The sequence below is a fragment of the Musa acuminata genome, chromosome BXJ3-9, assembly GCF_036884655.1.
Source record: "Musa acuminata AAA Group cultivar baxijiao chromosome BXJ3-9, Cavendish_Baxijiao_AAA, whole genome shotgun sequence".
Classification (NCBI taxonomy): Eukaryota; Viridiplantae; Streptophyta; class Magnoliopsida; order Zingiberales; family Musaceae; genus Musa; species Musa acuminata.
Genome location: NC_088357.1, coordinates 10,190,129 through 10,202,500, shown reverse-complemented (window position 1 = coordinate 10,202,500; position 12,372 = coordinate 10,190,129). Strand labels below are relative to the sequence as shown.

Genomic DNA, 12,372 nt, shown 5'->3' with positions numbered 1-12,372 from the left:
GCACACGGGGCCACTAAGTGCAAATGATAAGGATCATGAGGTCTACCTTCGATTCCTTTCCGCGTTGGTGGACTTCCTTCTGATCTCCACTTCCGCGGGTTGAATGGCCAATTATTAATCCCAATGGCTGCCCATTTCCTCTTTCTCGCTCTTGTTCATTCTCTCTCTCTCTCTCTCTCTCTTCCTTCCCTCCTTTGTGAGGGTTGAAGGGGCACAATCCATGGGGTGCTGTGTGGCTCCGCCAACCTATTGACTTTGAGTCATGAGCTGTGGGGATCCACCGGCCACTCGAACGCAAGTTTCTTCTGAGCTTGTACTTGCCCCGGTCAAAGACAAACAGGTCAACCTATTTCATATATTTATTGATACTCAAGTAAGAAATAGCTCCTCAAGTCGAATTTGTATTGGTTTCAAAGGTAAACATTTTGACCTTTTGATAGCAAGATCCTCAAATCGATCCTGTCTTCAAGTATTTAATAACACCTTCATAATAATTCAAACTGGGGGTTATGTTTAATGAATCTGTATATGCCTAACATGTTTTTGTTAACCTACAAATATTATAAAGTGGGTTAACAACATGCATAAAGAAAAAGAATTAATGGAGTTATATTTAACCAAATAATAATAATAATTATTATTATTATATGATAAGGAATGCTATAGAAGTTGGGAAATGTGGAGGAAGGATTCCGTAGAAAAGAGCGTACCCACCACTGATGCCTTCCTTTCCTCTTCATCTATAAGGAAGAAGCGCCTTGGTTTACTCTCCAAACAAAAGCCAAAGCCAAAAGCCATAGAGAGCAAAGCACTTGGTACCGTCTCCCTTTAGCTCAGCCTTCTTTCCATCTACCGCACTGCACGAAGGGAGAGAGCGGGAAGAGATGATGCAAGAGGAGAAGAGGATGAAGGTGAAGAAGGGATCGGTCACCGTGAGAGTCGGCCTCGAAGGCGAAGAAGGCGGCTTCCGGAAGTTCGTGACCCCCATCTCCTACCTCCACCATCCCCTCTTCCAGAGGCTCCTCGAGTCGGCACAGGAGGTGTACGGTTTCTACTCCTCGGGGCCGCTGAAGCTGCCTTGCTCCGTCGACGACTTCCTCCACCTCCGCTGGCGCATCGAGAGGGAGTCGCACCACTCGCATGGCCACCACCGCCAGTCTTTGCATTCATGCTGAGACAAACAAGGGGGAAGACAATTGCTCTCTCTTCTCCCGACACAACATACTCTTTTTGTAGCTGCCGATACTGAAGAATCACATGTAGTAACTCCCCATAAGAACATGAATCAAGTCTTCTTGTCTCGTTTGTGTTCCTTCCCTTATCGGAGAACATAATTCAATTTCATCAGCCACTCGTTAGAGAAATCTGCTCGTTTAAGTATTGCTAGATTTACGCTACTGCTAATCTCTCTCTCTCTCTCTCTCTCTCTCTCTCTAGATAAATAAATAAATAAATAAAAGCTTAAATTATCATTACAAAGAGCTCAAAGGTGAAATAATATCGAGATGACAATTACTTGGTGCCATCTCAATAGGTTATCATGTCATGTGTTTGCTCCTTTCCTTTCTGTTGCCATGAAGGATAAATATTAGTATATATGAGAGTGATTGACATAAGAAATGTCCGAATAAGATTCACATAACTAGGAAATATGTGAATGGGTTTTTTCTTTTATAAGATTGATTCCAAATAGCATCGATTAGACACCTTTTCTTTTCATCAGAAATCAACCAGTCCCAAGTATCACGTTAAACACATGTTAACCAGATGCCCATCTAGTTGGTGTAGGTTTCCTTTTGATCTATGCTGGAATATATAAAGCAATTACGTAGTGATCGCATTATATTCAACTGTAATGATGAGCCAAGAGAGTGATAAGAAGCATACAAGAGGTGTGTAGTCTATGAACCCGAGCAATCGAAGACAATGTTTATGTTATCATAAGAAGGGCATATGAGCACAAGTTTTGATCAACCATATCATATTTCTGTTCTTCTCGAGGGGGTTTGATTAAGATATGAAAGCATTTCTGGTGCAAGTCTTCTTCAACAGAGGGTAGGGTTGGGATTGTCATGACACACTCCTTTGTCAGTGGACCACTATTTTATTTGAGATGCCAAAGCATATTTTCCTTCTCTCCATCACTTGTGGATTCTTGGGGTGTTGTGGGGGATCCACCATCCACTGGAAATGGAATTCCTGGGAGCTTGCAAGCATGAAACACATTCCATGCTCGAGTCTGATACGCCCACCATCCGTCTGAGGAATTGCTGAGAGCTGGTAAGCATGCAACACATGCGTCGTGTTTTCTGGTCTGGTGCCTTCTTGTTTGGAAGCTACACGTCAGAGACGTCGGCCATATACACGGTGGACACCACTACACACCTCTACCTCTTTCTCATTCTCATTCTCTTTCTCTGACGCGTTCCTCTCAGCCCTAAACTTTCGTCGTCTTCCAACCATTACATTTTCCTTTCCATGGTTGGTCGGCGGTGGCAACACCGCCGTCCAAGTATAGCAGCAACGACAACAACAATAGAAGAGAAAGTGATGGCGATGTTTGGTTCATTCCTATGTTGTGACATATTTGTCGGTTGATTCCAATGTTATAAGTGATAGTTAGCCGATGAACATTAATCACAATGATATATGCGTAATTTTGCCAAAAAATTGAATACAATATAATTTAAAGCTTTCCAAAACCCAAATTAGATGGCTGAGAAAACAAGAAGTTCCGGTAGCTCTTTTTTTTTTTTTTTTTTTTCTTGATTGGATTAACTATTTGGAAGTATCAAAATCAGATGATCGTCTTGATGTGTGCATATAAAATAATTTTGGTAAATATTAATGATTTATATTTTAGTGTGAAACAGGCTAAAACATGTTGGATGTGGCAGCGGACAACACGAAACCTATAAGTTTAATTTTTGATTCGAATAAAAGATCCCATCATCAATGATTGAGTTATGAAAATAATCCTTCAACATGCAAGAATATATATATATATATATATATATATATATATATATATATATATATATATATATATATATATATATATATATATATATATCCTTGTCGAGCCATCTTCACCATTTTATCCCTTGCCTTCACCTCATGGTGGTCGCCTCTATCTCACCATGGTTATCTTTTGTTTGAGCAGGTGGCACCTTCCAATCACCCAAGGATTGCACCCATGTCACCCATGCTCTTATTTCCATCATTGTCGTCGACCTCGATGAAGGAGCAAGGACGTTGAGAAGAAGGAGGCGACCACGATGGAGCTTCCCCTCCCTCACATCATAGCCCGATTCATTGCCCCTGATTGAGTCCTCATTGATTGATCGGGAAGAGAATAGCTGATGGAGAAAAAGTAAAGGTGGAGGCGTAGTTACCAGCTCGATTAAGAGTTAATGGTGTTGAGATTCAACGGTTTGTCTCTATTGATGGAGGGGGTGAATCTTAATAATATCAAGGGAGTGTGTGACATGGCGAAGGCGACGATTGGTAAGGGCACAAGTATAAAGCTATCTTTGGGAGCAAGAGGTGGAGGGCAGTTCGAAGCTAAGGGCACAAGCACAATTTCTTTTTTTTAATAAGAAATATTTATCGTAAAAGTCAATAACTTAAAACTTATTAAATTAAATTAGCAACCTAAAGAATAAAAATCACTAATGAATAACTAACATAACATTTCTTATACATTAATTGAGAATCTACTATAAGTTGACAGGTGGTTATTATATGAGATCTAAGTCACCCTCCACCCATTTGCACGAAGACTCAAAGTAGAGAAATATAAACTTCCTTCTTATCCATTATGGTAAGGAAGACAATTATAACTTTTCTTTTCATCCATTCTAATGAGGAAGACAATCATAAACTCCTTATCAAAAAAATATCTTAAACCCAATGGAAGAGACTCCTTTTGAACTACTCAAACCCATATTTGGGGACCTTGAATACTAACTTAAGTATCAGAAAGATTGGGTCAGGAAACCTCTCTCAACCTTGGTCTTTGTAAAGGTAGCCCCTTGGGACATAATGTTTCCACCTTGGAGATACTTTGGACAATCCTATGCCAATGAGTTTGGACCCTATCGAGTTGATAAAGACATTAATAATATTTTTGTCTAACATTTTGGTACTAAAAGGAGGGCCTAATGTCATAGGAACATCTTCTTGCAAATCCTCTCATTCAATGTCCTAAAGAGGAGGCCCTCCCTTCAACCCATAACACTTTTAATTGGGGGGCAACTGCTATCCTTTTCACATATGAATATGTCAACTTCGGTGCAGATGTTGATAAGGTATCGATGTCTATTCAATAACTCAGGCCTCTCACCCCTAAGGACGAACTTGAGCCACATGCTCATCCTTATCAATGTATTCCTAAAGCTCATCTAGTATGTGCATATGCTAGTGGGCATGATGCAAGCTCTTATTCTGCTTTCGCCCCAGCTAGCCTAATAGGTAATGCTATAATCTCAACTACGATTAATAGCTCAACTATCACTAGCACCAACGCCCCTTGGCATCGACGACTAACAGGAGATCCCAACAAGTTAGCAAAGTGATACCATATCTCGATTCATGGATAAGATATCCTTATTCGATTGATGATCCTTCTCGATGGTAGAGGCCAATGACATCAATCGTGACAGCCTACTTAGCCACCATAGTCTTTGAGCTAATGTCAACCAGGACTCCGGAGGTGGTGAAGATGAAAAATCGATCACCCTCACCTAGCTCTTCAAGCGTGTCGGCAACACTCACATCAGCGATGCCTCCAAGAGCGATGACTATATCTCCCCGAAGCACCATGACCTCAAGCTCAATGACTTCGCCATCAAAGGTGATGTCGATGACCACTTAGCCTTTCGCTTTCATCCTTTTAATCCTTGTCTTCACCGATCTCTCATACAGTATGAAGAAGTATTGAAAGTTATCGCTCTTATGCAAAAACGACCTCACCATCAACCTCGTCGTCGACCTCGGGTCATCGGAAGTGATCTCCAGGATCAAGTCATTATTGAATACCATCATTGTCGAGGTGAGTGAAGGGGAGATCTTCGTGATGCTCGGGGTGAATGGCTCTGGTAAATCCACCCTCATAGACATTCTCACAAACTGTATCATGCGGGAGAGCCTACAAGTCCCCATCATCCTCAACGGCGAGAAGCTCAAGGGGCAACTCCTTGAGGTGATCGCTACTTACATTATATAAGATGACCTCCTGCACCCCATGCTCACTATGGAAAAGACCTTGATGTTCTCCATGGAAATCTAGCTTTCACGGTCAGGAAAACCTAACTCACATAAAGAGAAATCCGTTATGACAGAGCAAAGACCTAAAATCTACCACGACGAAAAGAGAACTCAAAGCTTGCTATGGCGGGAGGACCTGATATCTATTACAATAGAGGAAAGACATGAAGCCCGCCATAGTGGAAGGACCTAAAATCTGCTACAATGGAGAGAGGACATGAAGCCAACCACGGAGGGAGGACTTGAAGCCCGCCGTGGTAGGAGAACCCGAAATCCGCTACGATGGAGGGACAACTTAAAGCCCACCATGGAAGAAGAAAGAAAAGTCTACCATGGTGGAGGGATAAGGCCAAAATGTCCAAGACGCATTAGTCATAAAAACCAAACCTACATGAAGAAATCTGCCATGGTAGAGGCACAATGCCAATGTGCTCGAGATGCATGAGTTGGGAAAACCGGACCTAGGTGAGAAGAAATTTACCATGATGGAGATATAAGGTCAATGTGCAAAAGAAAAGTGAGTTAGGAAAACCTTACCTATATGAAGATAAATCTATTATACCAGAGGCATAAGGCCAAATGTGCTCAAAACATGTAAGTCAAGAAAACATGAACCACGCCAAGATAAATCTGCTACAGTGGAGGCACAAGGGCAAATGTGCCCGAGACATGTAAGTCAAGAAAACTCACCCACACTAAGATAAATCCGCTATAGTAGATGACATATAAGTTGGGAAAATCTTACTCAAGCCAAGAGAAAATTGCTATAACTAAGGCACAATGCCAAATATACCTAAGATGAATAAGTCGAAAAAACCTGACCCACATAAAAAAAAATCTACTATGATGGAGGCACAATGTCAAAGGCACTTGAGATGTAAAAGTCAGGAAAACCCAACCCACGCTAAGATAAATTTGTTATGGCAGAGGCATAAGGCCAAATGCACCAATAACACATAAGGCGAGGAAAACTTAACCCGCACTAAGATAAATTTGTTATGATAGAGTTGCAAAACCAAATGCACCCGAGATGCATAAGTCAAGAAAACCCAACCCGTATAAAGAGAAATCACCTACGGTAGAGACGTAAGGCCAAATGCGCCCGAGATGTATAAGTCAAGAAAACCCGACCTATGCTGCGATAAATCTGCTACAGTAGCTGCACAAGGCCAAATGCGCTTGAGATGTATAAGTTGGGAAATCCTGACCTGCGTGAAGAATTTTGCCATGGTGGAGGCACAAGGCCAACATGCCCAAGATGCTTTAGTTGGAAAACCCTAACCCACGTGAAGAAATCTATCGCGGTGGAGGCACAAGGCCAATGTGCCCAAGACGCATTAGTCGAGAAAATCTGACTTGCGTAAAAAGAAATCCACCATGCTAGAGATACATGAGTTAGGAAAACCCAACCCAAATGAAAAAATCTACACAGCGATGGCACAAAGCCAACATGCCGGAGACACATGAGTCGAGAAAACCCAACCTGTGCATGAAGAATCGGCTTGAAGAAATGGGCTTGAAGAAATCAGGCATAAGGCCAACATGCCCGAGACACAAATCAGGAAAACCTGACCCGCGTGAAGAAATTAGCCATGATAGAGGCACAAGGCTAACGTGCCCGAGATGCATGAGTCGGGAAAACCTGACCAGCTTCAAAATAAATTCGCTACAGCGAAGGCGCAAGACTAAATGCACTCGAGATGCATGAGTCGGGAAAACTCGACCCACGTTAAAATAAATCCGTTATGGCATAGATACAAGGATAAAGATGCCTAAGACATATAAGTCAAGAAAATCCAATTTGCGTTAAGAGAAATCAGCTATGATGGAGGTGCAAGGCTAAAAATGTTGGAGACGTATTAGTTGGGAAAACCCAACCCGTGTGAATCAAAATCCGATACGACAAAGGTGTAAGGCCAAATGCTTCCAAAATGCATGAGTCATGAAAACATAACCCGCACCAAGAGAAATCTATTACGATAGAAACATAAGCCCAACATACTCGAGACACCTGAATCGAAAAAAATATGATCCGCAAGATAAGATCTCGAATGCTCCCATGTCATATGAACTAAACCACATGCTTCGAACCTCTCTCAAGAGCTTGAAGCATGCCTTCGGGAGGATATGATAAGGAATATACTGTTAGTTAACATGTGGTTGCCACATGAGATCTAAGTCACCCTCCACCAAACTACCTATGAGGATGAAGATTCAAAGTAAAAAACTATATGCTTCCTTCTCATCCGTTATGATAAGGAAGACAATCACAAGTCAACTTTTTGTTCATTATGTTAAGTCATAAGCTTCTATCTCATTATACTTATTAGATAGAATGACAAGAAATGTAATCGCAAGCTTCCTTCTTCTCATCCACTATGATTAGGAAGACAATCACAAATTCTCTTCTCATTTTTTAAGGTATAAAACGACATCTTAAATCCGATACAATGGACTTTTTTTAAACTATTCGAACTCACATTTTGGTACATCGGATTACTAACTTGAGCATCAGAGATATCGGGTCAAGAAACCTCTTTCAATCTTGATCTTCGTGTAGATGATCTCTCAGGAGCTCAATGTTTTTACCTTAGATATAGTTGGGACAATCATGCACATACGAGTTTGGACCACGTCGGACTGATTAAGACGACATCCATATTTTTTCCTAACATAAATTATTACAATATTTATGTTGCAGTATTCTTGGAGAAACAAATGCAATATTACATAATCCCATAAAGACAATTACTCACATAAAGAATTAGGCTCTAATCTAGCCAACCAACATCCAATTTTCTAACTTAGTCGATTCATGATTCGGGACTTACATACCTGCCGAAAGGTTGTTGGTGACTACAGAAAGGGGCCATCACAGCGTTGCAATCTTGCAGTTAATGCTCACCATCTTTTGATGACCAGAAATTGTGCAACAGTGTTAGTTTCCCTGACACAACCTTCGTCTCCTCTTATCTGATCTCCTCACAGAGGAAGGTGCATCTGTAGCTTCAAATCAAAAAAATGGCATTGGAGCCACTCCCCAAATTCTCATCACTTACAGTGCTACTGTTAAGTCTCATCCCACTGAGTTCTGGAGCTTTTGCAGGAGGTGTTCGCGTTGAGTTGACTCATGTCCATGCCAACGCTGGTGACAATGAGGCTAAACTGATCCAACGTGCGGTAGCAAGTAGCAGGCACAGGCTCTCAACCCTCGTCGATCGTGCTCCGCTCCACGCCGGCAAAACCGAGTACATCGTCGACATAGCCATCGGTACGCCGGCGCTTGCCTTCTCTGCACTCGTCGACACAGGGAGCGATCTCATATGGACCCAATGCAAGCCCTGCTCCAACTGCTACTGGCAGTCAAGTCCGGTGTTCGACCCATCGAAGTCCTCCACCTTCGGCACGATCGCATGCGATAGCACGCTGTGCAAAGCGCTGGACCAACACTCGTGCAACGCTTCCTGCCACTACTCTTACATGTACACCGACCACTCCTACACCGAAGGCGTGCTCGGCACCGAGACCTTCACGATCGGCTCTACCTCCGTGCCCGGCCTCGCATTCGGTTGCGGCAACTCGAACGACGGCGTCGCCTTCGCCGAGGCGGCTGGCTTCGTCGGCCTTGGACGCGGGAAGCTCTCCCTCATATCGCAGATGGGCTTGACGGAGTTCTCGTATTGTCTCACTCCATTCGGATCGCGGAAGAAAAGCACTCTCTTGATAGGTTCTCTGCCGAACCCTAATGCGACTGCACATCCAGTTATGTCGACGCCCATAGTTCGCAACAAATCCTGGCCGAGCTTCTACTACATCACTCTCAATGGAATAACGGTAGGAGGAACTGTTGTTGACATCCCAAGCTCCACATTTGCCATCAAAGGAGATGGGAGTGGGGGAATGATCATAGACTCGGGCACCTGGCTCACGTACCTGGAGTACAGTGCGTATGACAAGGTGGCAGATGCTTTCACGGCTCAGATAAAAAACATGAACACCACCGATCAATCCCTCTTCGACCTCGACCTCTGCTACGAGCTGCCGCCGAAATCGACCCCCGACACCTTGAACCTTCCCAAGCTCATCTTCCACTTCCAGGGAGCAGATCTGGAGTTGCCACCAGGGAACTACTTCGGCGTGGACAGCGACACCAGCTCTATATGCCTCATGATGGCGGAGTCGAGTGGGTTATCGGTGTTCGGCAACTTCATGCAGCAGAACATGCAGGTGATGTATGATCTGGGGAACGATGTGCTGTCTTTCTACTCGGCCGAGTGCGGCTAGTTGTTCTCTTCTTCGCTGCCACCGTCGATTACTAAAGAAGGAATTCCTAAGACGATATCGACTGAGCGTTGGGAATAGCATTGAGATTGAAACATCACGATAGAAAATGATGCGCACAGTGAATAAAGACTTTGAGGATATATGTTGCGATGCATGGTAGGGCTTTATGGTACATCTGATTGCACTCATCAAACAATTAGCAGTAGTTCAAAATGAAAAGACGAGTCGAGAACGTATGCACTAATGATTGCACTCATTAGTGACGGTTAGGACAATTTGAGATCCCAGTAGGAAGAGAAAAGTAGGCATTCATCTTTTTGGTTACTCCAAACATGGTCTTCACATTGATCGAGAAAAACTATTTTGCTTGTATGATCATCGTCATCTCCGAGAGATGCCTCTCTTAAATTGAATGATCACTTCGCCAAATTTCCCGTATTTATGGTGATAGCCCATCTCTTTTGAAGCTCGTCAACCTGAGGGACTCCTATTTATTTATACAAGATACTTACGGTCATAGTTTGGATCTTTGCTTGATGTGGATGCATCAAATCAAATGTAAGAGATGCTTTCTTTGGCTATGTTAGACGCCCTTCGTAGCTTTACGCTTTGTCTGATTAGGGCATGTTGAACGCAAGAACATATGTTGATTATGTTGGACGTATCTCATCAAGTATGAGGAGGTGCTTTTTATCGAAAGCATTGCAAATAAAACTTGCATCCCCGATACGAGGGAGAGCTTCCCGCGTCCCATATGAATACTCTCCCCTCCAGATCAGATTGACATGATCGATCCCAAGTATCGATGATGTCACTCGAAAGTCTCGACGGATTGATTTGATATAAGAAAAAGAAATTTGACACTGACGAATGACTGAGAGGAAAGGATGGGATCTGATGGATGGGATGAACGGTTCCGAAGAGACTACCCGTAACATTGTTGCTTTGAGTGTGTGTCATATTCTCTCTCTCGCATGGCCACCGACCAGTACGAGCCCTGTGCATGTGATGAGCCATACGGTCACCATCAGCCGCCACTACCCTCCAGCTGAAACATCGGTCCACCACGTGAAATGATGTAGAGCGAGTAGGAACGATTTTTATTTTTATTTTTATTTTTTTGGATGATAGAGAGAGCATGACGGCCGGAGCAAATGGTCAATGGGCGAGCAGCATCCGTATATGTGGATATATAAACCAAATGGATTGGCACCACTACGACAGACATCTCTCTCTCTCTCTCTCTCTCTCTCTCTCTCTCTCTCTCTCTCCTTCTTTTCGTCTCATCCGACGCGTGGATCCGTAAGCACCTTAAGCCCCACATGGAGGTTCCAATTGCTGTGGCCGACACAGCTTGGCGTACTCGCCCTCGTCTCGATTCTTATTTAATTGGGCACCCATGTCTTCTTCGCGCATGCAAGTCATTCTCTCCACCTTTCCACATCTCTTCTTCCTCTCTGAAGCACAAGCTTCCTTCCATGATGGACATCCAGCCCCGCCGCCACCGCCGGCATCACTCGAGCAGCTCCTTCCGACGACCTCCATTGTCTACCTTGCCCTCATCGTCCTGGTCGACCGGTGAGCCGTCGTCCCCGAGAGTGGGTTGCACGGGCCACATCAAGAGGAGCAAGATCATGCGTTTGACCCCCGCAGCGGACGCGACGTTACACGATGGCAAGCTGCTCAAGTGGGCAAGAAGCTTTTGGAGGAGGAGCAGCAGCGTTGGCCGAAGAACCTGTGCCGAGGCGGCGGAGGTCACCGATTTGGCGGACTTGGACCCCCCGCGGCCGGTCGTGAAGCACGTGAGACGGAGCACCGACGCGGTCAGCCTTTGGAACAGGCGAAGCGGAGGGGAGGAGATCAAAGTACTACAGATGCATCGTCAATGTGTACACTGGTCTTCTGCTGCCTAGTTTCTTGTTGCACTAGTTCTCATTCTTCCGTCGAAGTTGGTTTAATACAACTCAAATTCCTGCCAAGTACAACTCCCAAGTCCAAAGCTAATATTATCCTTATCATAAAGTGATTCTTTAAACTAAAAGAAAAAGGAAAAGGAAAAAAAACTTACTGACACTAGGTCATCATACTGACACTATAAATTCTTAAAAGTGTTCATGATGGAATCAGGCTAATGTCAATTGTCCAGGAACATCCATCACCACCAGGTCGTCAGATGGTCAACAATCAATCATACATAAGCCATATACATAATCAAGAACTTTTTGTAAGATGCATGTGCTAAAGATAAATGTAAGCCAAATCAATATCCCAGCAGATTCAAAGATAGACTCTAGTGACACCACAAGAGCAGTCAGCAGCAGCAAGACATTGGCAGACGAATTAAACAATACCAAGTGAAGAAAACATATTAGTCCTGCACATCAGATGTGAGATGAGATTAAGAATCACAGGCACCATTACATCACAAGCTGAGAAAAAAGGCAAGAACAAAAATCATTAGTATAAACAATCAAAAAATAAATATATTGTAAACACAGCTTCCAACCATGGAATACTCGTAATTCCACACAAGGATAATGAACTTTTCCATCAGGTGTAATGATGGATGGATATCCCAGATGAAGAAAAACGAAAAAAAGCCAACATACTTCTTGAACAGTGGGCACAAAGGGAAATGCTTTGAATCCATCCATTTTATCCCTCATTTTTTTCTTTCCAAAAACTAATCCCATCAAGAAATAATCTGATCAAACATGTCCTCCAATTCAAAACTAAAATTAAGTCCATAGGCACAAATAGAAAGTTGATGCTAGACACTGGAAGTGCCTTTGATCGAACTTGCAATTAACTATGGAAGAG

The 12,372-nt window shown here is 43.3% G+C and overlaps 2 protein-coding genes across 2 annotated transcripts; both read left to right on the top strand.

The window, feature by feature from the left end:
• The first annotated feature begins 884 nt into the window (after positions 1-884).
• LOC135650055 (auxin-responsive protein SAUR32-like) lies at positions 885-1,175 on the top strand. The gene has a single exon (XM_065169143.1). It carries the CDS (start codon positions 885-887, stop codon positions 1,173-1,175), a length of 291 nt encoding a protein of 96 aa, XP_065025215.1.
• Positions 1,176-8,289: 7,114 nt separating this feature from the next.
• Positions 8,290-9,552, top strand: LOC135650053 (aspartic proteinase nepenthesin-1-like). Its single transcript, XM_065169142.1, has one exon. The coding sequence runs from the start codon at positions 8,290-8,292 to the stop codon at positions 9,550-9,552; it is 1,263 nt and encodes a 420-aa protein (XP_065025214.1).
• The last annotated feature ends 2,820 nt before the right edge of the window (positions 9,553-12,372 follow it).